We start from the raw sequence: 27,911 nt of genomic DNA, 5'->3' as shown, positions 1-27,911 counted from the left end.
ACTTTGAGCTAGAAGAGCCATTGAGATAGTAATGTGGATTGTTCTGTAGGAGCTTGGAAGATAATGTTGAGAACAGTGCAGAAGATGAGGCCTGGCTTGTGAAATTTCAGAGGGAAAATATGAAGATTCTTGTCAGGACTGTTGTTTTAATTGTGAAGTTTCTGTGGTTTTGGTTAGCTGGGGCTGATGAATCAGCTGTGATTAACAAGATACCAGAACTACTAAAGCAAAACCTTTGCATTACTGGGACTATTGATGCTGGTCAGCTGGAGCTAAGAAATTAGTGGTGATTAAAAAGAGACCAGCATCATTGAGGTGAAATCTTCTGGGAAGTGTTTTTCTGAGAGCACAAAGAGGCTGTGTTCCAGAGATAGCCAAGGTTGTACCTTGTGCTGTGGCTGGACTTGGTAATGTGTAAGAGTCACCCAGGTGGTACTGGATTTGAAAGAATGAAGGGTCATGAAGAGCAGCTGAGGCTTGGCACTGTGAGAGGCCTTGGAAGGCCATTGGTGAAGGTGCAGCTTCAGTTGCAGTTAGTGCCCCAAGAGTGACAGTAGTGTTTTGGAGATGCCAGTGCCATGAGGTGACCACCAAGAACAGCAGCGGCAATGGAGAACAGTCACCTGGAGCCTAGAAGACAAGGTGTGTGCTACAAAGGGCAGAGATGGAGAAGTGACCCAAGCCCTTGGAGGATCCCAGCAGTTTATAAGTGGATTCCCAGACACTGGATGGTTAGAGATGTATTTTGCTTTTGATTGTGATTGTGCCCTGGTATTTTTTTCCTCTTGAAGGAAGAAGTGGAACCCACAGTTAAGATACTTTGAATTGTAAAAAAGACTTTGATTTTTAAGAGAGACTGGATATTTTAAAGGGATTGAAATTTTAATATGTAAGAATTTGTAAGGACTGTGGGACTCCCAAGGTTATTTAGATCTTGGGGATGAACAAGAAAGTAAGGGTTGAAGCTTAATAGTGTTGTGTTTGTGTGTCAAGTTAACAAGGGGTCAATTGTACTGGCTGGTTTTGTGTCAACTTGACACAAGCTGGAGTTATCACAGAGAAAGGAACCTCAGTTGAGGAAATGCCTCCATTAAATCAAGGTGTAAGGCATTTTCTCAACTAGTGATCAAGGAGGGAGGGCCCAGCCCTTTGTGGGTGATGCCATCCCTGGGCTGGTAGACCTGGGTTCTATAAGAAAGCAAGCTGAGCAAGCCAGGGGAAGCAAGCCAGTAAGTGACATCCCTCCATGGCCTCTGCATCAGCTCCTGCTTCCTGACCTGCTTGAGTTTCAGACCTGACTTCCTTTGGTGATGAACAGTGATGTGGAAGTGTAAGCTAAATAAACCCTTTCCTCCCCAACTTGCTTCTTGGTCATGATGTTTGTGCAGGAATAGAAACCCTAAGACAGTTCATAAACAAGAAAGCAGGCATTGGGTTTGTTGTTGCTGTTGTTGTTATAATGTTACTGTATAGGGTTTATGGCTATAGATAGTGGCAGGGTTCTTAAGTAGTATGGCTGAGGCTGTGGATTAGCTCACAAGACTTAAAGTTAGTTAAGACAAAGTTTGTTTCGTTTTGTTTTGTTTTTAATGTTTTTCTCTTCATTTTCCTATGGGGAAGTAGGAAGATAGACTAAAGTAAATTGAGGCTTCAGAATTTCTATGACTCTTGAAGAACAGGCTTCCATTTTGTTTCTTATCTCACTGGACTTATCTGTACTTATACATTACAGTAATCTAGTGCAGGGGGGAAAAGTGGTCAGGTTCTGCAGAGATGCCTTATTAGTTAAGAGCACTAGGTCTTACAGCGTGCCTTGGTTGGGTTCCTAGCACAGAGTGACTCATAACCTTCTGTAATTCCAGTTCTAGGGGATCCCATGTCCCCTTCTGACCTCTACAGGCACCAAGCACAATCACGGCACACTTAATACACATAAAATTTAAAAAATCTTAAAAGAAAAAAAAAAAACAGAAGAGACTCCCCACTCCCACCCCTGGTGTTTGTGAGGGCTGAATGTAAAGAGAGAAACAAGCCATTGCTTTATGGTCCTGAAGAGCCTCAGGTTTTACTTCCTTATCCCGTGATTTGTCAAATGAGCTATTTTCCTCATTCTTAAGGAGTGAGAAACTCTTCCCGAAACTCTGGAGATTAAATTCAAGTCTCTCTGTAAAGACATTGTATTTGCAAGGCACTATGAATGTAGCATTTAGAAGTGTGGTTTCTCTAGTGCTTCTGGCCAAGAATCAAGCCCTCACTGTAAAGTTAACCATGTAAGATGGGTAGTGGTTTACTTCTGGGGACTTAATTTTAAAGTAGTGAAGGCACAAACAAAATTCTTTGTGTCCCATCTCAGTAGTTAATCACTCATAAATCAAGATGCCAATTCTTAGCAACTACCAAATGTTTTTGCTGGATTTAAAGACCCCCCCCCCCCTTAGTCTTTGGAAGTTAAAAAAATAACGGGCCATTCTACTTTATAATCAGCCTGGAAAAATTAAAAGTTCTTTGATGCAGGTAATTTTTTGCAGGCTAACTTACACTAAGAGCCCCAGGTCTTTGGCTCTGTTTTAGTGCTTAGACTGACTAATAAATACAGTTCATTCACTGCTGGAACAATTTCTCTACTGTTCAGAGAGGATGTAGGGTCTAAGCAAAAACTCCAGACCAAATGTCGTCATCAAACCGAAGGCATTTGTTATTTTAGAAACTTTTTTATTTGGAGAAAGTTATTTTCTTAGCTGAGATATTTGGAGGCCTAAGGATTTTGGATTCTACATAAGCAACACGGTCACTATCGCTTCCTGTGTTGTTTAATAACATTTCCATGAGTCCAAGGGATTAGATAACGGAAGCTCTTGCCTAAAGAATAATTTAGAAATTCTCATTTACCTTGGCTGAATAATGTTGCACATCTCACACCCCTCTGGAAGTGCCTGGATGGTTTTAGGCACTTGATAGGGAACTGACGTTCATTGGTCAAGTAGGGTAATGTTAAGAATGTCAAGGGAGACAGGCAGTCTTACAGGATAGTAGGGTTGGCAAGACTAGCTGTGACTGGGCACACCTCATAGTCCCCGGGATGGTGCCAATGTTCTGGCTCGTAACTCCATCTTTCTTTTGGAGACTTCAAGATCTATCATCAGCAAAGCACCTTAAGGATAATAAATAAGTCATTTTCATTTTGGCTAGAAAAGTAAACGCCCTATTCCAGAACAAACGTGTCCAGGAATGGGACCCCAGGCAAGGCAAATAGTGATGGCTCTTTCTCAAGAGCCTTTATTTGGCACTCCCTCCAACGCCCACAGGGCCTCCTCCTGTTGGTGAGCCACACATCCCTTTGTGGACGCCCTTGCTCTCCTCAAACCCTAATTGGTGGGCCATTGGGTCCTCCTGAGAAGAGCCTTGGCATCCCTGAGGAAGCCGTTGATAGGGAGCTCAGAATTCAGTGGTCAGTTTCCTCAACGGGCAATCCTAGAGAGTGCTAACACAAGCACACACTTTGGTTCTCTTACACGCTCGTAGCATGGGCAGACCGCAGGCATAGACAGACGTGCTTAGCCCCGTGCAGCCGCCTGTGCAGCTCCCACGCGCGGGATTCCCGCGTTTGCTTCTGAGCCCGCCTCCCTCGGGCCTCGAACGCCCCGCCCCCTGCCACCTCCGCGCGTCTCATTGGCCAAGCCCCGAACAAACTTCGGCACTGGACTGGCGGCTGTTCCTGTCGCTCTGAGCAGTAGGGACATTTCCGCATTGGGGGGGGGGGAGGAGGGGGAGGGGAGGTGTGTGGAGAAAGTGGGGGCTCCGGTGTGGAGAGGAGGGTCACCGGCTGCGCACGCTGGCGCCAGGCTCCAGGTATTTGCGTGTGGCGGGAGCGCAGCCTTTGAGACCTGATTCCAGGTCCCCCAACTTCCCAGCCCTCGACGGAAGAGGAAGGTGGGTGTCGCTGAAGGGGCGGGCCGGGCTCGGAGCGACCTCCGTGTGGGGTCTTGCTTGGAAAGGCGTGGCCGGACCGTGGGGCGTGGAAGAGTGAGGGGCGGGAGGGCGGAGGGCGTGTCGGGAAGACCAGGCCTCCCGGGGGTCTGGGCGGCCTGGCCCCAGGGGAGGGAGGGGGCGAGCGGGGCCCAGCTGTGGAGCGGCCGCGTAGGGGAGGGCGGGCCCTGGAGGCCGCGGCCGGCTGTCTGCCCGAGTGCGGAATTCGCAGCATCTCCGAGTCCCGGCTATTTATGGGCTGGAGAAAAGGTTGCGTTGCCCCTTCGCCGGCCTCCCCGCCTCCGGAGCCGCGCCAGGCGCCAGCAGCTCGTGGCTGGCCGGCGGCCGGCGAGGGGCCTCGGGGTGCGGCCGGGGGCCTGCGGAGGGCCTGCCTTAGTAGGCGTGGAGACCGGAGGGCGGTGAAGCCGCTCTAGGTCCGCCTCTCCATTGATGAAATTTAAGTTCGTCTGGTTTTACCTTTTCCGGAGTCTCCAGTCGTCCCCCATCCGTGTCGGGATCGCTGAGTAGCCTGGAGTTCCCTCCCAAGCTGAGTCGGTCCCACCAAGTTTCCGTCTTCTGGATTTTTCTTTTTAAAGACCAGTTTTGATTTTCTTTTTTTCGAATACCTAAGTAGCTATACATCGGAGGAGAAAGAACACTTCGGTTGTTGCAGGAAAGGTTGAGAGACCTTCTTTACAACGCAGCTTCTAGAAATTGAATATTATAAGCCAGATTATTTTAATAAAATCCTAAAATGTCGAGATTTGTACAAGGTAAGACATTTTGCTTTCTGTCTCTTGGCTGCTTCATCCGATTTTAGGTATCGGTGGTCTCTCTCAAGGTAGGTGAGTAGTCTGGAACTGGAAATGTTCATTTGTGATACCGTTTGCCAGATCTTTTTGGTTAAATTGATATTTGAGCTGTTTTGCGCCGCTTGCTGGGTTGGCATTTCATATACGTGTTGTTTGCCTCTGTGCCTCTGTGTTAGTTCTACCTTCTAAAATCTGTTTTAATAGTATCCTGTCTTCGTGGATAGTAACCGTAATAATCAAAACAGGATTTTGACTGCTGATTAATTTTTGTTCCCTTCTTGCAGTCGATAAGTTATCTTTGTGGGACAAGGAAACCCCGAGGGCTAGGGCAGGCAGATGAGTTTGTCAAGACTAGTAGGAAGCTATACCGTTCTTTACTCCTATTCTGTGTGTACGTGGACTGAGTCTCAGAGTCATTTATTGCGAAATCAGGAGTAGTTTGTAGACACTGGAGGTCATTCCAGTCAGGGAAATGACTTTGCAGTGCTGTTTGCTCCCCCCCCCCTTTTTTTAAAATACAGAAAGATTATGCTTTCTTTAAATTTGAAAATTATGTAAATTCTGTTTGTGTGTAAAGAAAGCATTTAGCAAATACCCCTCAACCAAGCTGTAGCATTGCTGTTGGGTGCTGTCTTAAACTTCTATCACAAAACAGTATAGAGTTTGTCTCTAGATGTACAAGAAACTTTTCCGTCCAAACCCCAGTCTGTGAAACCTTCAGCCATCTTGCTTAATACCTCTAGTAAAGTTTGCAACCACTTTATGTAATTCTCAGTAATTGTACATTTGCCTCTCCCCGCCCCCTTCAAGTTATCATACGGATGCCCATCATTTGGCCCTGGAAATGAAAATGCCCCACAGGGTTATGCCCCACTTTATTAACTCTTTACGACATATATAATAGGTTAAAGGAATCTGCCTTAGTTATTATGGAAACAGATGGGACCCTTATGCTTGCCTGCCTTCAGCACTAAGCTTAGAAATGTCATTTGTCATTATGTTTGAAGTTGGTGTTAAACTTGAAGTGAGGCTAGAGATGCTTCTTATGTTCTGATTTAATAAACATCTCAAGATTAGGAAGGCAGAGTTAACTTGGAAGTTTACTGGGCTAGTAAGTACCACAAAACTGGTATTTTTCTAAGAATATGCTAGAGAAAAGCCAACAAATTGCTTCTCTTAGGAATTTAAAAAGGTATTAAACTCAAGATAATCCATGTAGCTCAGTATTTTAGGATGGCTTACAGAGTTGATGCACATTGATAACTTTTGCTGTCAAGGTGATCTTCAGGTTTCTAAATGACTGTAGACATTACTATCCACTTTTTAAAGCCCATTATTTTAAACTACTTCTGCATTTTTCAAAATATTGTGCAAATGTCAAAATGAAGAAATTAACATAATTACGTTAACTAAACTAAACTCAATTCAGATTCCTGTTCCCATGATGCAGTTCAAGATGCCACATTTGATTTTATTTGCTCTCCACTTTTACTCAAAATAGTAGTTTTCCTTTTAAACAGGCAGTTTTGCACAAAAAGATGACTCTCTCTCCAAATATTTTTAACTCAGTCATGGAATTTATCATTTCATAATTTTTGTATTTAAGTATGAACTCTCTATGTACTTACCTTGGTTATTGTTAGAAATGATAAAACTAATTGGCTAATTTGAGAATTGTCTAACATGTATCAATTTTCAAGTATAAGAGTTGGAAATTTGGGGGCTGGAGAGATGGCTCAGCGGTTAAGAGCACTGACTGCTCTTTCAAAGGGCCTGAGTTCAAATCCCGGCAACCACATGGTGGCTCACTACCATCTGTAATGGGATCTGATTCCTCTTCTGGTGTGTCTGAAGACAGCTACAGTGTACTTATATAAATAAAATAAATAAATCTTTTTTTAAAAAGCGTTGGAAGTTTCTGTTTTCTCTTTCTAAAGCAGTCCAATTCTGACCCTTTCCCCACCACCCCCGGAAGTCACCGATGCTTCTCCCCACTCATTGTACACTGCCTGTGCTGCTTCACAGGGAAAGTGTTAACACATAGTAGGCCATAGCTGTTTCACATACTGTCTCACTAAGCTTCTGAGTATTTCACAGGCGATAAAGATGCCCAATGATGAGCTTGAGAGAAGCCCTGAAACTCCTGAATTGTTTATAGCTCCTGTCCTTTCCAACACCTTTTGTTGCTTTTTAGATTAAAATTTTAGGAATGGACTATTATCCAAATAGATTACCATTTTCCATAGACAAAGATAATAATCTGGGAAAAACAGTGTCTTGAAAGTAGATGTTCTAAAAGAATTTGTCACAGATAGCAAATGCCACAACCTAAAATGTTCTATATACTTTTTTAGTAGGTTAGCTTACTTACTCTGTGTTTTGGGCTGTAGGTTTTTATGACCTCTCTTAAAATTATATACTGAGAAATACAAAAGGACATGAACTCATATTTGACACCTGTTACTAAGAAGTGATTTTAGACACTTTTCTTAATTTTAAGTTCTACCTGTGTAGAATTTGGAAACTGTACTGAGAGTATAAGTTAGTGATGTCAGGAATGCTTAGCATGGGCAAGGCATTGAATTCAGTCTCTTTCCCCACCCTCTCCACTGGGTGTTAGTGCTTATGCCGTGGGGTCATTAAGAAGTTGAAATGGGGTGTTGTAGTAAGTGACTGAGATAGGTAACACTGGATGGCCATTAACTTTTACTCTTTTCTAAAATAATGTGGCTCTCAGATAGCATTGCTACCCAACGTGCCATCAACAAATACAAATACATTTTGAGTTTCATAGTCAGATTTAATATTCAATCTGGTTACTTGAAAGTTGATATATTTAAAAGAAAATTAGTAAACCTGTACAGGAGCTGAAGGGGAGGAGGACAAGGTGAAGCTTAGACAGCACAGGGATAAATACAAGTTACAGCTGTTTTTGTTTTATTGAATATTCTCTGTATTTACATTTCAGATGTGATCCCCTTTTCCCCATCCCCAACCCCCTTCCATCTCCACTTGCTTCCAAGAAGGTGCTTCCTCTCCCCAACCACTCTCTCCACCTCAGTGCCTTGGCACTCCCCTACACTGGGAAAAACAAGTCTTCACTGGACCAAATACCTCTTCTCTCATTGATGCCAGACACTGCCATCCTCTGCTGCAGATGCACCTGGAGCCATGGGTTTCTCCATGTGTACTCATTGGTTGGTGTTACAAGTTACGGTTTTTAAGTTCAGTTAGCAAAAACTTTTTTTAAAATGTTCATTGTAGTTCTTTCACAATATTGATTTTTCTCTTACAGTAGGTACTCAGGGGTCTGCAGATCTGGGTGTTATGAACTATGCATTGGGGACAATTCCTTTTTGTGTGATATGAAACAAGGTTGCTATACTTGGTTTGACTCCAAATCCAAGTACTACTTTTATAGGAATGCTGGGTATCTTTTTCCTCAGCCTTTTAGATCACAATAATTTATTTGGAAATTTTCAGTTAGTAAAAACACTTAATGCTGTTAGAGAGGTGAGTTGTCCATATATAATTACTGGTCCAATAAAGGCATACGTTTTGTACATCTTCCTGAGTCTGTGTTCTTCAGGACCTGGTGCTTAGGAAGATGTTTTAGAACAGGAAGCATGAGGGAGCTGCTGTGCTCTGTTGCCTGCCTGTGAAACTGTCATTCTGCCCCTCTCTGCAGCTAGGACTTCACTTTTCCACATAAATGAACACTGCCTCTTTTCTGACTGTCACATTTGGGGGTAGCGTCAGCAGCAGTTGTGGGGTTTTACTAGGTTTGTCAACAAATGCCATTTGGAATTTTTCTTTTAAAAAGTTGTGAGGTCTGTCTCCCTAAGTGTTTGGAAACTTATAAGTAGTGAAGAGACTGATGCTTAGCCAGCCAGTTAAGGCTAGGGTATTTGCTTAATACTGTGATTTTAGAAGTATGTTCAAAACTTTAAATATGCCGTTATCTATCTAAGCTGTGTAAAAATACCCTTTATTCTTAAAAACTCTACTATTTATAAATATATATTTATTATATTTCAAGGAAAGCCATATAAACACATCTGCATTGCTTAAACAATGTTTGGGGACTGTCAACTTTCCCATATATTGGAATATTTTTGACTCTTGGTGATTCCTGTTTTGTAGATGGGAGCTGGTCAGCAAAGATCAGTAAGCTAATTATGACTGAAGGGTGTCAGGTGAATACAAGGATGAGCTACATGCTGAGGCTTGGTTGTCAAGTCAAGCTTCAGTATAGTTCTCTCAAATCCTAAAACTTTGCTTATCACTGAAATGATTCTTTTTTTTTCCCAGAAAGATTGTGGTATGGATTTAAGTCAGGATTAGTACTAAAACTAGTGGCTAAAGCACACTCTTTAAAGCTATAGATTAGAGTTTATTATGTTGCTATAGGGTGACTGTATGAGTTTAGTTCAATTCAGACATAGTTGTAAATATTTGGGAAATTCTAACTGAAGAATTGATCTGATAAAGTTTAGCTGTCTTTCATTTCTGCAGTTAAATTTCCCCCACTGAGCCTTCCTTCTAAGATTGATGATTTTAATTTATGGAGGACTACTGAGGGAAAGTTAACAAAGAATATTAGAATGTAAATATTAATGGGTATACTTCTTAGAAGCACCTTTTTATTTTTGTTTGTTTTGTTTGTTTGTTTGAAGACAGCATTTCTCTGTTACAACCCTGGCTGTCCTGGAAGTCTTTGCAAACCAGTTTGGCTTTGAACTCAGAGATCTGCCTGCCTCTGCATCCCCAGTGCTGGAATTAAAGGAGTGCACCAGCACACCGGGATGGGAGCATCTTTTTAAAATTCTGAAGATACACTGAAAAGTTTCTGTAATAGAGTTTTTCTTAAAATACCACTTCACAGAAACTATTGAGTATTTGCACGTGTTCATTTATTCAGAGATGAATTGTAACCAACTTAAAATAATGGAAGAACTTGTGATAGGAATAGAAGTTGGCTTGATAATGAAAATGTTTTAAATAAAAGAACAAACTACTGTAGGTCTTCACTTTCCACCAAGCTTTTTTTTTCTTTATACTTTTTGTACAAATGTATGAGTTCTCAGAAGTCTAGAAAGTTAATACCAATAAGTATTTGGAAGTTAACCTCTCTTATTGATGTAAATGAATAAAAGATGTATTAACTTCCCATAATGTTATTCATCTTGAAATTATTTGTGCAGTAGAGAAAATGGCTTTACGTCTGGATTTATGGTATTGGAATACATTCAAACACTGTTGGACTATGTTTGTATGGGGATCCTCAGATTTAAAATGAATGAAGAAAGATGGCTGGTGTAAGCCCTCTGATAGTGTGGGATTCTATAAATGCGGAAGGCTTTCTAAAGACTAAGGCCTTTTAAAACAGCCTACAATTTCTTTTCTAAAATTTCAATTTGGACTTGGAGCAATAGTGTTTGAATTGTGAACAGTTTGGTCTTTTAGTAGTTTCCTAGACACAGTCACTATTAATTGAAATAGTATTTCTTAGATCTCTAAAATTCTATCAGACATGGATTTTTTATTAATAACTCACTAACTTTTTTTGGTCATTGGCTTGCTGAAGTCTCACAAGAAATGTGATTTTTGATGGAACAGTGTTTGTGTAAAAACTATAATAATGTTGCACTTGGAAACTGTTTCCAGGTTCTCTTGATTGGTGATGCAGGCATTTCCTTTAGCTTGTTAAGTAATTGTCTAGGGCTCCAATTCTGCCTCTGCCAATAGTTGCCATTGTTTATTTTCCTCAGTTATGGCCAAAAGAAATTGATTGTGACTCCCTCTGACTCCAACCATTTTGACAGTCAAGGATTGTTTCTGAGAACCATAGAGAAACAAGTTATGTTGTCTTATGTAGCTTAAAGAACAAAATGTTTCTTTAATGAATGAAGGATGGCTCATTTTTTTTTCTCTTAAATGTTCCTAGATATTTTTGTTGTTTCATTATGTAAATCATGAGAGTTTCCTATTCTGTTGTGATTTTGCTTGGGTTTGCACTGCTTTTTAAGATTCATTCATTGTATTCATAGACTTGAAATAGTCATGTTTGCTTAGTCTACCATGTACTTGCTAGTCACCAAATTATAAAATACTGTTTTAGGGAATAGCTTTTTGAGAGCAAGCCTACTTTCTCCTTGGCCACAGTAACCTGAAAAGCAATTAGAGTTGCTGTCCTGGCAAATGTTGATATTTTATTTGTGTAATAGTTCTACTTAGAATTATAAGGCTTCATGCATACAGAAAAAAGTTATATAGATATATGCACTGTTTTAGGCTAATTCATATAAATGGTTAAAAGATGAGTCTTGGTAATAAAGTATAAATTTCTAAATATTTTCATTGTTTTTTTAAATCATTTTTTCATTTCTCAGGAAACAATATTAAGGAAGTAGAAGTACATAAGATGCAGTAAGAGAATTGCTATAATGCTTAGTTTTAATATTACCTAATGTCATATGATACACAGTTGAGTTTCTGGATTTTGTATTGATCTGATGGCATGTAGATGGAGCAATAAACTATGTAATTGATAATGTAATTCAATAGTATGGGATTGAGTGGAGATTTTTTCTCCAGTTAAAAGAGAAGTGAGCAGAATACTAGACAACAAGTCCTGAGTACCACTTAGGAAAATCATCCTCTAGGGCTCATTTCTTCCTCTTCAAGGTAAGGAGTTGGACTCACCTTCTAGGCTTAAAAGTGTATCAAAGTATACATATTTTAAGATACAGGACAGGGCTACCAGATAGCTTTTGGTCCTTGGTGACTTTATGTTACACTGCTTCCCCTTCTCAAAAAAGGAGTGTAGTAAGCCTTTTGGCATGACTTTCTTCTCAACTGTTAAACCTCAAAACATAGTGCTATTATTTAACAAAGTTACTTTGAATGTTTTCTACAAATGACATTTCTTCTTTAACTGAGATTTTTAACTATTCTAGACTAGATATGTTTATTATTTGGTAGTATGACACTTAACTTAGTATGTATAAAACATTGGATTCAATTCTTAACACTATCAAAAGAAATGGACTATATTATATGAAAACATGGTCAATCTTACTGAGAAATCTAGTTAATGTATCCTACCAGTTCTTATATAAAGAGAGTAATGCATGATTAGCAACACTTGGTTATCTGCATAGTAGTGTTGTTGAGTCCTATAGCCTTTTATTTTTGTTGTTACAACCATTTATTGACTAGGAATATAGCTCAAGAGTATTTCCCAATAGGAACAAAGCCCTGGGTTAGCTCTCTGGCAGGCATTACCCCAAGCATTTATTAAACATTCATATGTCTCTCCTCCCTCCCCTGTCACTGAGGAACACATTTCTATAAAGTTCTTTGTCAGGCTATATAATTGTGTGTCACTAGTCAGAGTCATATTATGTTTCATGCTGGAAGGAGTTCCAGTCTGGGCCAGGTGCCGTCTCAGAACAAATATGGCCTTGAGGTGTAGTATTGTTGACAAGAAGAACCAGGAACTCCGCTGCAGTAAACATTAAAATAAATAAAATATTATCAAAGTGATATTGGCAGTGTTTGCTTATGAGAAATGCATAAACCCAAATTCATCTACCCAAAAACTGTTGAGTTAGCATGTCTGAGAGCTTGCCCAGGAATCAAGTGTTTTACTTAGCTCTCCGGGTTATTTACATGCAAATTAAAGTTTTTGAAGGACTGATTTAGAAGTCACAGAGTAGGAAATTGCAGCCTTTATGAACTTTTTAGCACTTTACTACCTTCAGCCATCCAAAAAGTTATCTTAATCTGGTTTAAGGTATTTCTGGATTATGATCCAGGTGGCACAGGAGTTGAGTACTTGTGGCTCCTGCAAGGACCCAGCTTAGTTCCCAGCACTCACATGCAAGCTTACAACCATCTGTAACTCTGGTTCTAGGGAGTGTGATACCCTCTTCTGGCTTCTGTAGGCATGAGCATTATGCACATACATCCAACCAAAACATGAGCCAACACTCATACACATAAAATAAATGTGTAAAATGTAAAAGAAAATAAATTCCTGGATCATGAATTTGTATTTACTTCAGTAGACTATGAAAAATTCATCAAATAAGGAAGGCATAATACAGTGATGGGGATCATTCATTCCTCTTGGCATCACAGGATTAGAGTGGTCGGCAGGTTGGTTAGAGGCCAGTGTCTGTCCTCTAAAACAGAAAGAAAATGCTGAGGAGCATTAAGGTAGTATTGAAAATAGAATGGAACTGTAGTGATCCAAATAAGCAGTTTTGTAACTGAGGACCCAACCTTGTGACTGTACCTTTAGTCTGGATGATTAAATAATGTTGTAAGAAGCAGGAAGGGCAAGAAGAGTGCCTTAGTTTGGATAATGATTTCTGTTTTAGATAAAGCAAAGTTGAGTTTGAGGTGGCCTGAGTATTCAGGTATGAAAGATCTAGAGAGTGGTAGAGAACGTAGGATCTAGATGAGAGGTGCAAATTTAAAAGCTACCACGAAGAGCGTAAGAGACAGCTCAGTGGGTAAGGGCTTGGCAGCCAGTCCATGGATGCACACAGTAGAAGGAGAGGACCAGGTTCTGCAGATTGTCTTCTGACTTCCATCTTCCAACTTCCACAGAGGAATTATTATGAAAAATATTTCTTTCCAATAGTAAGAATGGTGGGGGAATGAATGAAGAGGAATAAAGTGGTCCAGAGACAGTCTTCAGGGAACTCAATGGGAGAAAGGAGGAGCCAATAGTGGAAACTAAGACATGATGGCAAAGATGTCACATTTCTGGGTAATAGAGCCCAACAAAGAGCATTTTCTTTTAATGATTTATTTATTTCATGTATGTGAGTACACTGCAGCTGTCTTCAGACACCAGAAGAGGGCACCAGATCCCATTACAGATGGTTGTGAGCCACCATGTTGTTGCTGGAAATTGAGCTTAGGACTTCTGGAAGAGCAGTCAGTGCTCTCAACCTCTGAGCCATCTCTCCAGCCCTCAAGAACTTTTTTAAGGAAGTGCTTTTACAAGTGAATTTAAAGGACAGCAGTGAAAGTGCAGACATGGTTAGCTTGAGTTGGTATGTCCAATCAGTATGTACTTGAACTTCATTCATAGCTTTAGCCAGTTGTGATGACATTCTGGGATTTTTATATTCTTGCTTTTAATTCCTTTAATTCGAATACTTGTGAGACAAAGGTTGGTAGGTCTCTGAGTTACAGGCCTGCTTGGTCTACAGAGTGAGTTCCAGGACAGCAAGGGCCATTAAGAGAAATGTCTGTTTTGACTGTTGAGATGGAAGCAGTAGTGGGGTGGACTTGGGATGGTTCTTTACCTTTTGTTGCTCCTGTTTTCCTGGTGTCTACCATATGGCCTCTACATTGTGAAATTAGCTTTATACTTCAGAACATGAAGTTACTTTGTACCACCATTTTGAGTGTCAGAGAAAGGCTATCTTCTATACCTTTTAATTGCCTAGTTAAGAAACAAAAGCAATTTCTAAATTGAATGCCTTCTGCCTCATGTGCTTTTTCTGGGTTTTTGAAAGTTCTGTAATGTCATTATTACCTCACTCTTCCTCCTGCACTTGGGTAGCTAAACATCCATACTATTGAAATTTCAATTCTTGTGAGTAAGGAAGAACTAGATTATAGCAGGAGGTAGGGCCGAGAAAAACCAATTACTGTTTGGTCTATCTGACATTTGCTAAAGTATAATGAAACCAAACAGATAGTTCTGGTAAATTCTAGTAAGACTAGTTATTCTGTTAGTTAGATAGATAGGCTTTGGAGGACAGTGATGTTTAGGAATTTCTATTCCAAATTTTTAAAAAGCCAGACTAGAGGAGAATGAACAGGATGTGGTGGGCTAGAGCTCAGAACAGGAGCAAAAAACGTTTGCTTTATGGATCCAGCACCGTCTGGTCTGCGACCTTGGGGTCTGGGACCTTGGGGAAGTCATCTAACTATTTTCACTTCAGATTCCTATCCAGTGAGGAAAGTAGGAGAGACCAATCGCTTGCATCTTTAAAAGCTCTTTGGCTTGTGACTGTGCTTATGAGCTGTTGGCTTCCTAATTTACTTTCTGTCTGAAGTGGAAGATCAATTCTGTTTGCTAGGAAGTGGGAGGGGACCATTTATGAGGTTGGGAATCTTGCATTATTCAAGGGATTCTTTATTGACCTACCCTTAGAAACCCTATTACCATTGTCAGAAGTGTAACTTGAGAATGTTAAATCCAAGAAAAGTTCTGCAGTTTATACTTACATCTTCCGGAAATTCCAGGCCTTCTTTTACAAACTTTGGGGTAAATAAATAACTAATCGGCAAGGAAAAAGTGGATTTTAGATCTGTGCCTTCTGGTCTTTACTGAAGCACATAAGATTACATCTCTTGTTCAACCAACCACTCTTCCATTCTTTTCATTTAACTTACTTTTTAAACAGGGTCTCATTGTGAAATTCAAGCTGGCTTCAAACTTTTACTCCTGCCTGTCTTTTGAGTGCTGGGGTTTTCGGTGTTTGTCACCATGCCCAGCTGTTTTTGTGTATTCTTAGGAACCTGTCCTTATTCCTTAATCATTAAAAATGTAATTTTATAGTAGTACTTTGTCCAGTGGAGTAAAACGACAGCAGAATGGGGTAGAAGAAGGTAATGAGTTTGGTACCATGTTCTTGCCTTGTAGAAGCTCATTATATTTGTAAACAGGATAGAAAGGATAAAAACTGTTCTCTCTGCATCTAGTACTTATCAAAGAAATGGGAAAATTAAGTTTTTTTTTATAACTCAAAATTGAATCTGTGTTTGAGATTTTTTTGAGGATATGTCTGAAGGTTGGTCCTACTAAGTTGGCAGAAATCTAAGATCTTTCAGCCAGCCTTTCCTAGTTTGGCTTAATAGGGAGAATGATGTGATTCTGAGTATTTTCACCTTGAACCTTGTAAGTGAATATAGGTAGGCTGTTCTAGACAGGGAGCCTTTAAAGTTGTTGTTATAATTTGTTATAATTTTCCTTATTTAACTAAATCTCAGATAGTTACTTTGTTATATTTAAACTTGTATTTACATTTAGTTTTAGCTCATTTTCCAAAGTATAAGGTAAATGTTTCATTAACTGTTTTTTAGGGATATGGCTATCATATCTAACTTCAGAAAAGAATAGTTTATAACTAACTTCTGAGTCTGACAAAATTTTGTTGTTTAAAAATCATTGTAGGACCAGAAGAGATGGCTCAGTGGTTAAAGAGTATGGTTACTCTTCCAGAGGACCCTGGTTCAGTTACCAGCACCCACATGACAGCTCACAACTGTCTGTAACTCTAGTTCCAGGGGATCCAGTACTTTCTCACTGGCAAAGCTCCAATGCACATGAAATAAAAATAAATAAATCATTAAAAAATCATTGTATAGTTATTTGTGTTTAAACTAACCTGTGGCACAGAACAAAATAATTCATATGCTGTTTTTAATGTATGCCTTTTTCTTCCTCTGTTATTTAGAATTTTCTTCCAAATTACTTGTCAACTGTTCTGAGAATTGGATGTATTAGAATTTATTTCTCTGTCTTTGACTGTGGATGTACATGACTAGTTGCTTTAAGCTTTTTTCCCCTTGATTTCTCTGCCATAAAGAACTGTAATCTGGAATTGTAAACTAGCATAAAATTGTTCTCCCAGTAAGGTTGCTTTTTGCCAAGCTGTTTTAACACAGCAACAGAAATGAAACGAAAAATCCTGTTTGGGAGGAAGTTTAGTCCACTCCGACTAGACTTATCTCTGGAATTGTGAAAACATGCCACCCCTATTTCCAGTAAAGTCATGGGCTTTGGTTTTCACCAACACAAGTAACCCTGGAAATGGGCAGAGTGTACTATTACTGGTTTTCAGGCAACGTGTGGGGTCCTGACCCTTGCTTTTTCAGAAACTTAATCTCTGCTGACTAACCTAGGATGTGGGTTCCCAATCCTTATTGCTTGTTGATTCTAGTCTCAGGTACTTTCTCCAAAATAGGAGGAAATTTAGGCCAATCCTTATAAAGAAAAATAAACAAACAGCTTGTTCCTTATATTTCTACCATGATGATCTATTTTCTGGTTCATCATACCAAAGCTGCTTTCAACTTTCCCTGTTCATTTACTAAAGACAGTCAGTCCTATTTCCAAGAGAATAAAAAATTTCTCTTGAGGATTAGTTCTAAAGGCCCACCCCAACCTATTTATACTTTTAACTTGAATGACAGTTTGGGAGTGGCAGGGGTCATTTAGACAGATTGTTACTACATAGCCCTATCCAGCCTCAACGCATAGAGATTCCACCAGTCTCTGTCTCCCAAGTGCCAGAGCTAAAGGAGTGCACCATCACATCCAGCAAGTTGTGGTAGTGGTGGAATTAAACACAGGTCTTCAGATACACTAAGCATGCACACTACTACTGAACTAAACCTGAGTGACAATTTAAAACAAAAAAGCCAAAGCTTTTCATATAAGCAACCCTCTTCTCTAAACCCAGTCTCCCCTCCCCCCTTCCTCCCAGCTTTTTAGGAGAGAGGTGTATGTTGCCTTAAATGGCACAAAAATGCTCATTGCAGGGAATAACATTTCAATATTCTTGTGACTTAATTTAGAAAGACAACCACTATGTAGCATTTAGATAAAGCCCCATCTGGATATGAGTAAGATTCAAAACATCTGTAATGCAAACCAATGATTCTGATAATTTTGGAGCTGTGCTCTGATGCTCCAAAGACCTAGATCCACCCAAAACCTGGGGTGAAGGGCATGTGCTAACCATCTGGTCTCTTTGAGGATTCTGAAATGGACAAGAGTGATATTTTCTATAGGTTCTGGTCCTGGTCTCTACTTAGGATCTCTTAAGTATATATAATGATGCAACATAAAAGATTAATAAATCATGACTTTTTTTAAAAGGCTCATATTTTGCTCTATACTATCTGGCCCCAAATACAAGCTTGGTGAAGGAAATTTTTGGCTGAAGTATAAACGTTTAACCTCAAATACCATCCTACAACTAGACTTTTTTTTTTTTTTTTTTTTTTTGTACAATACTGATGTACAAGCCTCTACCACTCTGTACCAAGATTGGAGGCTGTATGAAGAAAACTAAGCTCTAAGGGACTCACTAGAAGTAGTAAAGCTTCTTGCAGTGTATCCATTTTCTGTTTTCCCTGGAAACAATACTTGGTTGAACTCTCAAGGGCAATTAAAATTCATAATCTTTTTTATTTTCAACCAAAGACCCTTAACAAAACAAGAAAAACTTGAAAGCTTCATCAGGGAGCTCCCAAACATCACCAACCAACTGGTATATGTAAGACATTTCTAAGTCTGTTTCCTGTCTTGGTTTTCTTTGTCTTCTTTGGGAACTTCCAAAAAGCTTGATTTCTCCTTGTGTCCTAACAGGTCTTTCTGCTACTTTTCAAATGGGTAAAAATTTTCCTTACTCTAGGCTCAGTGCTTGTTTACTGCCCAGAGATTATTCCTAAAACTTACCCAAATAACTACAGTAGCCTAGGAGCTTTCAATAGCACAGAGCCTCGGGCCCCACAGACTTAGTTGTTGAGCCCTGCCTTCTCAGCATTAAACGACTTCCCAAGTCAAATTTGTTCACTTAAAAGACAGAGATAGACACTTCTTTGTCTATTAATGTTTCCCCAGACGTGTTTGTATTTGTTTTCATGTAGTTATATGCCATTTTATGCTAAGACAACATAAAACTCAACCTTCAGAGTTTGCCATAGTAGTTGAGTAAAACACTGTGGCTACTTAAATAGCAGCCAATAGTAGCAGCGAAACAGACGAGCCTGCTCACTGTCATGTAAGGTTAGAAATGGCTGTAAGTCTTAAGATGAAAACAGCTGTCATATTTTAAGGTAAATTAATGACAGCCATTGCCTATCTACCTATGATCCCATCTTTTAAAACAGGCTTTTCCAGTTTCTTATCACTTAGCTTTTAAAAAAAGAGAAAAGGTAAGAACCAATCTGATTCCTGCTCAGCCTACTTAAAACTTTTTAACAATCAGGCTAGGCTCCATGTCTTTAAAAAATAAAAACTCATATGCTTTATATTAAGAGTATTATCTTTAAAGGTACAGATTTAGATTAAGGATGGCTATAAAAGATGGCATGGTCAGCAGTCTAAAATTCACTTACAAATGATACAAATATTTAGTATTTTTTAAAAAATATTTCTATATCTGATTGTCAGGGTATGTATATATCTACACGTGCTTCTGATTTTATAAAGTTTACATAATACCACATTGGATTATAATTAAATGGTCATGTTAATTAAAACTGTCAACTTAGCCCATATTCATTTTAATTAATAATGTAAAATTTTAAAACAAAAAAATAGATGAACAGACTCAGTTGAAATGTTATGTGGTTGATTGTTCTCTTAGCTCTGATTTGGTGAGCCATTTAACAAGACTCTGTTGCTTGGAAAGTAACTCTAAAGTAGCTCTAAAGGCATGATGGCTTCTGCTCCAGGGCTTGGCTCCCCATGGACAGATGCACTCACCTGGAAGATAATATCCTAGGCTCTGCTGTTCTTAAAATTAAAGTGGAGAAAGTTACTTGGCCCCATGCTGACAGGTATCTTTTCTTTTTTATATTTTTTGTTTGTTTTTCTGAGACAGGTTTTCTTTATAGCCCTGGCTGCCCTTGAACTCAAGAAGATCCATCTTCCTCTGCCTCCCAAGTTGTGGGAGTCAAAGCACGAGCCAACACTACACAGTTGCTTTCTGCTTTCTTTATATTATCTTTAAAGAATAAGTTATTCTTTAATATATCTAAAAAGGATTTTAAATTTTATCATATAATTTTAATTTATCATATAAGTTTATACTGATGTATTAGGCTTATGTTTACTTAAAAAATGCTTTTGCCAAACTGTTATACAATTAAATTTTAAAGCAAGGTTTGTTTATCAACACTTGATAACTGACTTTTTGGGTCTTTACTAACTACACCTGAAGACTTATACTAATGTGAAGACTAAAGAGGCAGCTCGTGTTTTGGCCCTTGTCCCCACATCATCTGTTCAGGATGATGGGACACTTCTCACCTACCACTCAGATGAGGACAGAGGAGACTCATCTGTCCTCCTGAGGCAAAGACTGGACTCAAAACCACTGTGCACTCTATATACAAACAGGAGGGTCAACACAAGAGAAAATGTCTCCAGTGCTTCCAAGGGAAACCACATATTCAGCAAGGCTTTATCCTTACCAGTTGTAACCTAAATAATAAAGGAGAACTAAAGCAGCTAAGGGTTTCTCCCAAGTAACTCCTGTAGACCAGACCCTTGCCTAGCTTTAAAAAGAAAAAAAGAGAAAGTTAATTTGGGGCTGTGTAAATGTAAATATGCATTTGCTTATAAATACCCAACAGAAAAATAAAAACCAAATAAAAATCTTTTAGTTGTTAGTAATAATACAAAAACTAGACTTTAGAAGAGAGAGTAGTTCAGGCCTTCTATAGGCCTTCCCATTAAATCCCATATGTTGACTATTAGCATTCCAGATAACACTGACTAGCTGTGATACAAAGATAAATTCTATTTATATGAATATATTTAGATAGATTTTTAAAAAGTATAGTGGATTTTATTCACTGATAATATTTTTATCACTTATTCACTGATAAGTCTTTCTTACGCTTCTTCTATACTAGGATTATCTAGAAGAACACAACTGATAGAATGAATATATATTTAGGATTTATTAGAATGGCTTACAGGCCATTATCTGTATCTCAACAGCAAGTTCCAGAATCTAGTAGTTGTTCAGTCCATGAGACTGGATGTCCCGCTGGAATCAGTGTACTCTGGAATCCCACAGAAGTAGGTAGTGAATGAGTGAACTTGACAGTAAGGGTGAGGGCAGGCAGGCAAAGAGCGTGTCCTTTGTGGAGGCTGCCAGTAGAAGATGTACAGGGTAAAGGTGGGTCTTCCCACTGCAGAGAACCAGGTGGCAGGTGGGTCTTCCTACTTAAGATAATTTTTTTTGAGATTATACACAGCAAATGCTTTTATTTATTTTCTTACAACTTTATTTAAAAAAAAACAGAGATACATGTATAGATTTTTAAAAGCATTTTGGCCTAAAACTATATGAATATATTTTTGTCAGTACTTGATTTTTTTTTAAAGGTTTGATAGTATGCATTGAAATCGTACTAATTACAATGAGCATAAAGTACATGTGAAACAAAACGTAACATGGAAATAGTCAAAGTTTTCTTGATGTGTAAAGATTAAACATAATGATTTTTAAATACCAAGAATTTCCACAAGGTTACCTTCTTAGCTCTTGACTTATTAATGATTTATACTTCAGATGATTTAATTAAGTAAAATTCCTCACAGGTGTGCCCAGCCACTTGGGTTTTAATTAAGCCGGATGTTGTCAAGTTGACAGCCAAGAATAGACACCACTCTTTGTTTAGCACACTTCCAAAAGGCTAACAAGTCCTCAGACTCTGGTCCCTCTCTTTACTTTGACTAATCTGGAAATAACAAAATTCGTAAGTTTCCTTGTTGCTGATTGATTTTAATCAGTGACTTTGTATTTTTTTATTTAAGATCTTAGCAAAGCTATGTCTCAAGATGGTGCTTCTCAGTTCCAAGAGGTCATTCTCCAAGAACTAGAATTATCTGTGAAGAAAGAATTAGAAAAAATACTTAACACAGCAACCTCACATGATTTCGAGGTAAGGATTCAGTAGTGTCTTTTGCTTTCTCTGTCAGTATGCATAATTGCTTACAGTGGTGATTCTCCAGCCTGAAATGAACACAGGGTGTCACCTCAGAAGGTTAGCACTGTTGAGCAATCACAGATCACTATTCCTAGTAAAGCTACTGATTTTCTTTTGAACTGAGGAAATTTACCAAGTCCCCAAAAGAGTGTGGACAGGATTGTACTTTATTTTGTGTTTTAGTACTGTTGGGTAGAGGATGGTTGCCATGTTTAGTAGGATCTGTAAGGAGCTAGTCTGCCATCTATGCATTCTGTGCTTTCTGCCCATAGCCAGTTCTAGCACAACTGTGCTAAGGCTTTCAGTTTTCGAAAACTGACAAGCTCTGCTTTTCTGGTACCACATTATCTTTTATTCTTCAATTCAATTTGTACTTACTGTTTTGAGGTTAGTTATGTTTTATTCCCTTTTTGTTCTTTTTGTGACAATTTGTTTGCACTCAGAAGTAGTGAAAGGTACTGGAATGTAATAACATGTTGAAATTCATAGGACCCAAATTGTTCAGGGTCCATGATAACTGACTAGCAGGTGATAGTGGAGGAGTTGGCTTGTTAAAAGACCCCATTAAATATAGGTCCTTTTAGCTTTTTTACTTCAGTTTCAAACAGGCCTTAAAAATTTTCCCTACTCTAAATTCTAATAGTGTAAGAATTTCACTTAAAGATATTTTTTAAGTGATAGTTTGTATCTAGTTTTACTGTGCACTAAACATTCTGCATCTATTCATAGCATACTAAAAAAGATCTTGATGGATTTCGGAAGCTATTTCATAGATTTTTGCAAGAAAAGGGACCGTCTGTAGACTGGGGTAAAATCCAGAGACCTCCAGAAGATTCGGTAAGTCTTGCCTTCAGTAAGATTAGGTAAAGTGCAAGAAAATTCAAGATAATTTGGGATGTTCTTTTTACTTTGTGAGTGGGTTGTAAGGGCATAACAGAACCATCCTAGCAAGCGTACTGCTTTCAGTTTGTGGTCCTTCATGTTGGATGTGGAGGTAGATTTCAGCTTAAAGTCTAACCTCCCTGCAGCACTCTCATTTTTAACACATTGTCAGTAGTATACAGTCTACTTTGGTACAAAGCATACAGTAAGGATTTCCTGTTCTCTTTTCCAACCATTACATGTCCTACTGCCCTGAACCTTGTTCAGGCACTTACTCAGACTTGAACACTCTCCATGCTTTCTGGCCATTTCTGTAATCCCATCTGCCTATCCCAGCCAGCCTAGCTTACCTTTTGTTTTCTCCTCCTCTGGTTCTACAGTTCTGCATATTTTATTTTCTTTAAATGGTATGGGATCCTCACCTGTCAACAATCCTGTGTGCTCTTAGAGGCACAGCCCCAATGCCTGCACCTATCATGGGCTGCTAGCAGAAAGCCCCACTGAGGAGGGGTAAAGGGTAGTAGTATTAGGTGTTTAAATCTGAGCTCAACTACTTTGTTTATGTAAAATGAGAACAATACCAGGTGCTTTGTGTACTTCATAAGTTGCTAAGATGATATATGTAAAAATAGATTACCTCACTTGAAGCGTTGTATAGATTGGATGTTTTTGCTGTGTGTGGTGTTCATTTCTTAAGTGTCTGTAATCTTGCTTTATTAACAGTTTTAAAATACAATTCAGTGCAAACTAACTGCAGTTTGGTCCCGTGTACCAAAGTTTGCTGGGGCTCAGGCCTGCTTACCCTGTCTCAGGTTAAGCTAATAGAGTCAACCTTAGATTTTTTTTTTCCCTAATGAAAATGTTATAAATAAGTTCCTGCTTAGGAACACTCTTATTCCCACATGTAGAAAAGTACTTAAAATTTTTAAGTTTATAAATTACATGTTTGTTAAAAAAGAAAAGAAAAATTTCTCATTAGTTATCTGGAGCATATTATCTTATTAGTAGCACTGAAGTTAAAATTTTTCTCACTGGGTTGGCAAGATAACTCAGCAGGAAAGGGACCAGTCTTGCCATGTAGGTCTAAAGACCTGAGTTCAGACCTTAGAACCCATGTTAGAAGGAAAGAATGAACCAACCCTAAATGTTGTCCTCTGTACATATGTAATACACACACGCACAAATGCACAAAAATAATAAAAGTTTTAAAAATTCCTCTTCTCTATATGTCAATTATAATGGGGGAGGAGCTCCCTAATTTTGGTCTTTGTTTTACTTGTCCCTGGCATGTTAATTATTATGATTTCTTTCTTTCTAGTTAAGTGGCAGATCAATATTTTCTTTGTCAAAGAAAATGAGAGAATTCTTCTAGATAGGTATGTTCTTTAAAAAAAGAGCTAAACATAGATTCTTCCAGTTTTTAAAAATATTTGGGAACAGACCTAACACAATGATAGATTTAGTCACTCCAAGTACTTAGAATTTTGCCTTGGAATTATTCCTAGTTGAACAACCTCAGCTGAGTATTGTGTGGTGGGCTCCAGCAGCCGACCTGGAGGCCCTGCTGCTTTCTGGACTCTTACAGAGCCTCATGTCAGCTAAGGGCAAGGCATTAGCCCTTTTGTGCAGCAGCTGCCCATGTGCAGATCCCTGTCCTTGCGGGTGGGTTCCAGTGTTACGCTGGGCTTTAAAGCATCCATGGCTAGCTTAATGCCAAGGACAAGCCAGCTCTAGAAGCTCCCCTTCACAGTTTCAAACCTGAGAACTAAAGGTCAGTCAGAAGTTTAGTAAGTGACAGGATTAGCTGCTGGTGTACAGTTTGTCCTGTAGACTCAGCTGCTGTGAACTGTGAGCCAGAGTGTCACTTGATCCTGAGTTATAAGATAACAGAGTGGGCAACATACAGAGAACTCACCTTTGCCTTCTCTCCTTGTGCCAAAAAGTAGAAAAAATTTACTTTTATTTATTTCATTTTACAGGTACCTACCATTATCAAAAAGATTCTAATATATTTTTTAAAAGACCCTCAACTATCAGTAGCAGATTTAGTTCTAAAGATGTGATTTTCTCCTTTTTTAACAGCATTTTTAAAAAGATTTATTCCTATTTTACTTATATAAGTACACTAGTCTTTAGACACATCAGAAGAAGGCATCCAGTCCCATTACATATGGTTGTGAGCCACCATCTGGGAATTGAACTCAGGACCTCTGAAGAGCAGTCAGTGAGTGCTCTTAACTGCTGAGCCATCTCTCCAACCCAATTTCCTTATTTCTTAACTCTTTACATCCTAGATGCACTTAACCTTTTGAATATAGGAAAGAAAGCACATGTATCTGTAATTTTCATTGTATTTTAAAGTTTGAGAATCTGCTTTGCTAGTGGAGAAGTTTTGTACTTTGAAAGGTCGTGATATAGAGTGGGAGTTCTTGAAGGATTGGAGGATGGAGAACGAAGTAAATAGATCCACCTTGAAATGTTTGCAGCACGGTACTGTCCGCCCAAGCCTTCCTTTCAGAAGGCTGCCCATGTAGGGAGTCAGAATTTTTGATGAAGACAAATGGTTAATGTGAATAAAGAACACATAGAAAAGAAAATAAGGATACGTTTTGTGTGGTCTGTTGTCTTTGTGTGAGTGTATAAGTTTTCACTTAAAAATACTCTTCAAGGGCTGGAGAGATGGCTCAGTGGTTAAGAGCACTGACTGCTCTTCCAAAGGTCCTGAGTTCAATTCCCAGCAACCACATGGTGGCTCACAACCATCTGTAATGACTGATGCCCTCTTCTGGTTACTGTGTACTTACAATAAATCCTTTTAAAAAATTACCCTTCAGAAGAAGCCCTGGACTTGATGTGCACTCATAATCCCATACACTATGATGTCAAGAAGTTTGGATTGCAAAAGCAAAAGTTGTCTGCACTTCACTTCTTTGTATAATTTTGTTACTAACTTTTGGAAATAGTTCATGCATTAATATTCTTTCACCTAATTTTGTACTCAACCTCCCCTGCCCTTCTTGGGTTGTAGAGGTGATGATAAAGGAAATTTTTTCTTTCAAAATAATTTCTGTATAATAACATACTTTTTATTCTTTAAAGATAGGCAATATTTATTGTTTTGGCCAAATAGAAATTAATCATGGGGAATCCACCACTTAGGGTTTATATTGTCAGTATCAATCTAGCTTCAAATTTGTATACTTAAAAAACAAACAAAAAATCAAGTACTGTCATCCAAAGGCTCTTTGGTATTTTTTTATGGTTGTTGTGCGAGTATTTGTATGATTATGATTGTGTATGTATGTGTGAGTGCATGTGTGTACATGCCATGACCTTTGTATGAGGACAGCTCTCTCCTGCCACCTTGTGGGATTAGGAGGTCGAGCCCAGGTTGTTGGGCCTTTGTGCAAGCACCTCTACCTACTGAGTACATAGTTTGGAATATTGCCATGGTTTGTAAGTAAAGTTTTTATTGAAAATTAGAGACATGTACTTCTTGTCTGTAGCTCCTGGTTTGTGTTTTCTTTTGTTTTTCTATATTTGCACAGTTGAAGAGTTAAAATTGAGGCAGTATAGGTCACTCTAACACTTAAAATATTCAGTGGCTGAGAAACATCTAATAAAAGCTGGTTGTAGCAAGGTCAAACTGTTGGTCTGTACAAGGGAGTTTACAGGTTTTTTTTTGTGGAGAATGTGGCATTTGAATATTTGAAGAGCCATATGTAAAAGCATTAAAAGCAGTCTCTATGGAATTTTTAGATATGATTTTAGACAATATCCATAAGGTATTTTCAAAAGAAAAAAGTTTTAAAGGGGGATCTTCTGGATAATGATTATAATGATTAGTAACATGCTAACACAACTTGCCAATTATTATTGGTGTGAAACATGTAATTAACATGAATTTTTTTTAGTAGCACATTGATTTCTGAAGGTTTTTTTTATTAGTAAGTTGTTTAAGATATGGCTTTCCCACCATTATCAAGTCTTCAATTCTTTGCAAATAGGAAGTTATAGTTTGTTGTGGAGAATTATGACATATTTTTATAATACCTTGTTGATATATAATTCCAGTAGGTGATAAGGAGAAAGGAAGGATAAGCAACCGATAAGGACATAAGGTATTAATTCTATGTGCTATCAGTTTATCACCAGCATTATTTAATAAGCTAATAACTTGCCTGTCACCTTATCAGCTGACCTGTGCAGACCTTGTTTGCTGGACCTCCATCTGAGGACCTGAGAGAATGGGATGGACGCAGTATCATGCTGTAGACATCTGTGCCTCAGTTTCAGTGCACTTGTATACTCAAATGTGACAAAACAGTGATCCAAAGAAGGTTGTTTGAGTCTAGAAAAACATGTTAATAAAGGTCAGTAAGCACATACTAAATAGTAGCAGAGCAGCCCTTTCCCAGAACGATCTCAGGACAGACCAGTTTAAACACAATTGCTTGGCACACACTATAGATTATATCTGGGATTGCATGAAATCAAGGCAGAGGGCCAAACCCTAATTCAGGGTACACTGACCAGGTTGGGTTCTGGGCCAGCTAGTGTCTGTTTCTCATCTCCAAAGGTTCATGCCAGCCACCCAATTGTGTGTCTCATGTAAGTCTTTTATGTTGTATAATTGAAAAAGAAAAATAGCTCTGTGGTTCTTCTGTCCTACCTCTACATCTCTGCTATCCTGCCTCTGTGTCTCCACTTTCCTATCTACAGCACTAATCCACCATGAAGGAATTTCCATTTATAATGAGAGGGTTTTTATATGAGGCAAAGTGACTCACCCATACCTACCTTTTATACTTTCTACCCCGAAATTCTTTGGGAGAATCTTTTACTAATTCTTTTTGGGAGGTTGGGATTCTTTAGTTTTGAGCAAGTGAATATCCATATATCCCATTGTATAGCTGAGAGAAAAACAGAATGTTTACACTAAGCATCGAAGCTTGAGAGATCTTTGTAAGAATTTCAAGCCCCCATAGCATTTAAAATTATGTACGTTATTTTTTCCATAGTAGACTGTAAGTGTTGTCAAATTCTCAAGGGAGATCATGACCGGTGAAGGTTCAGAATTGCTGTCTTACAGATCTGATTGTGCACACCGCTAATCCCAGTTTGTGAGAGGTAGAGACAGGTAAATATGTATAAGTTCAAGACTTACCAGTCCTACAAAGTAAGTTCCAGGTTAGTCAGGGTTACACGGTGAGACCTCATCTCAAAAGAAAACACAAAATCAAAAAAACCAAAAAACAAAGACAGAGAATGAACTCAACAGCTGTACAGAATTAGATCTATACAAAACAAATATAGATGAATAACTAGGCATTCAAGTACATGAGCCTATGGGGAGCATCCTTATCCAAACCACCACACTCACACCTTGCATAAGGTAATTAGCAGACAGTTAAAGTTTGTCCCTAAATAAGCACAGTTCATTTATTGATTTTAGCATCCTTGTTTAAAATATGTTTATGAAAA

At 38.7% G+C, this 27,911-nt stretch overlaps 1 protein-coding gene across 2 annotated transcripts in view; it reads left to right on the top strand.

The window, feature by feature from the left end:
* The first annotated feature begins 3,778 nt into the window (after positions 1 to 3,778).
* UGP2 (UDP-glucose pyrophosphorylase 2) overlaps positions 3,779 to 27,911 on the top strand; it is a 52,317-nt gene continuing 28,184 nt past the window's right edge. The window contains exons 1-3 of one of the 2 annotated variants that reach the window (XM_080929881.1): positions 3,779 to 3,930; positions 21,373 to 21,500; positions 22,275 to 22,382. In XM_080929881.1, the coding sequence (XP_080786007.1) occupies positions 21,387 to 21,500; positions 22,275 to 22,382 (222 nt within the window). In that variant the 5' untranslated portion in view covers positions 3,779 to 3,930; positions 21,373 to 21,386. Of the gene's footprint in view, positions 3,931 to 4,219; positions 4,740 to 21,372; positions 21,501 to 22,274; positions 22,383 to 27,911 lie in introns of those variants that run through there. The other variant, XM_080929880.1, reaches the window with a different exon arrangement.

This window comes from Micromys minutus (genome assembly GCF_963924665.1).
Source record: "Micromys minutus genome assembly, chromosome: 1".
Lineage (NCBI taxonomy): Eukaryota > Metazoa > Chordata > Mammalia > Rodentia > Muridae > Micromys > Micromys minutus.
This window is presented reverse-complemented; position numbering and strand designations above follow the sequence as displayed.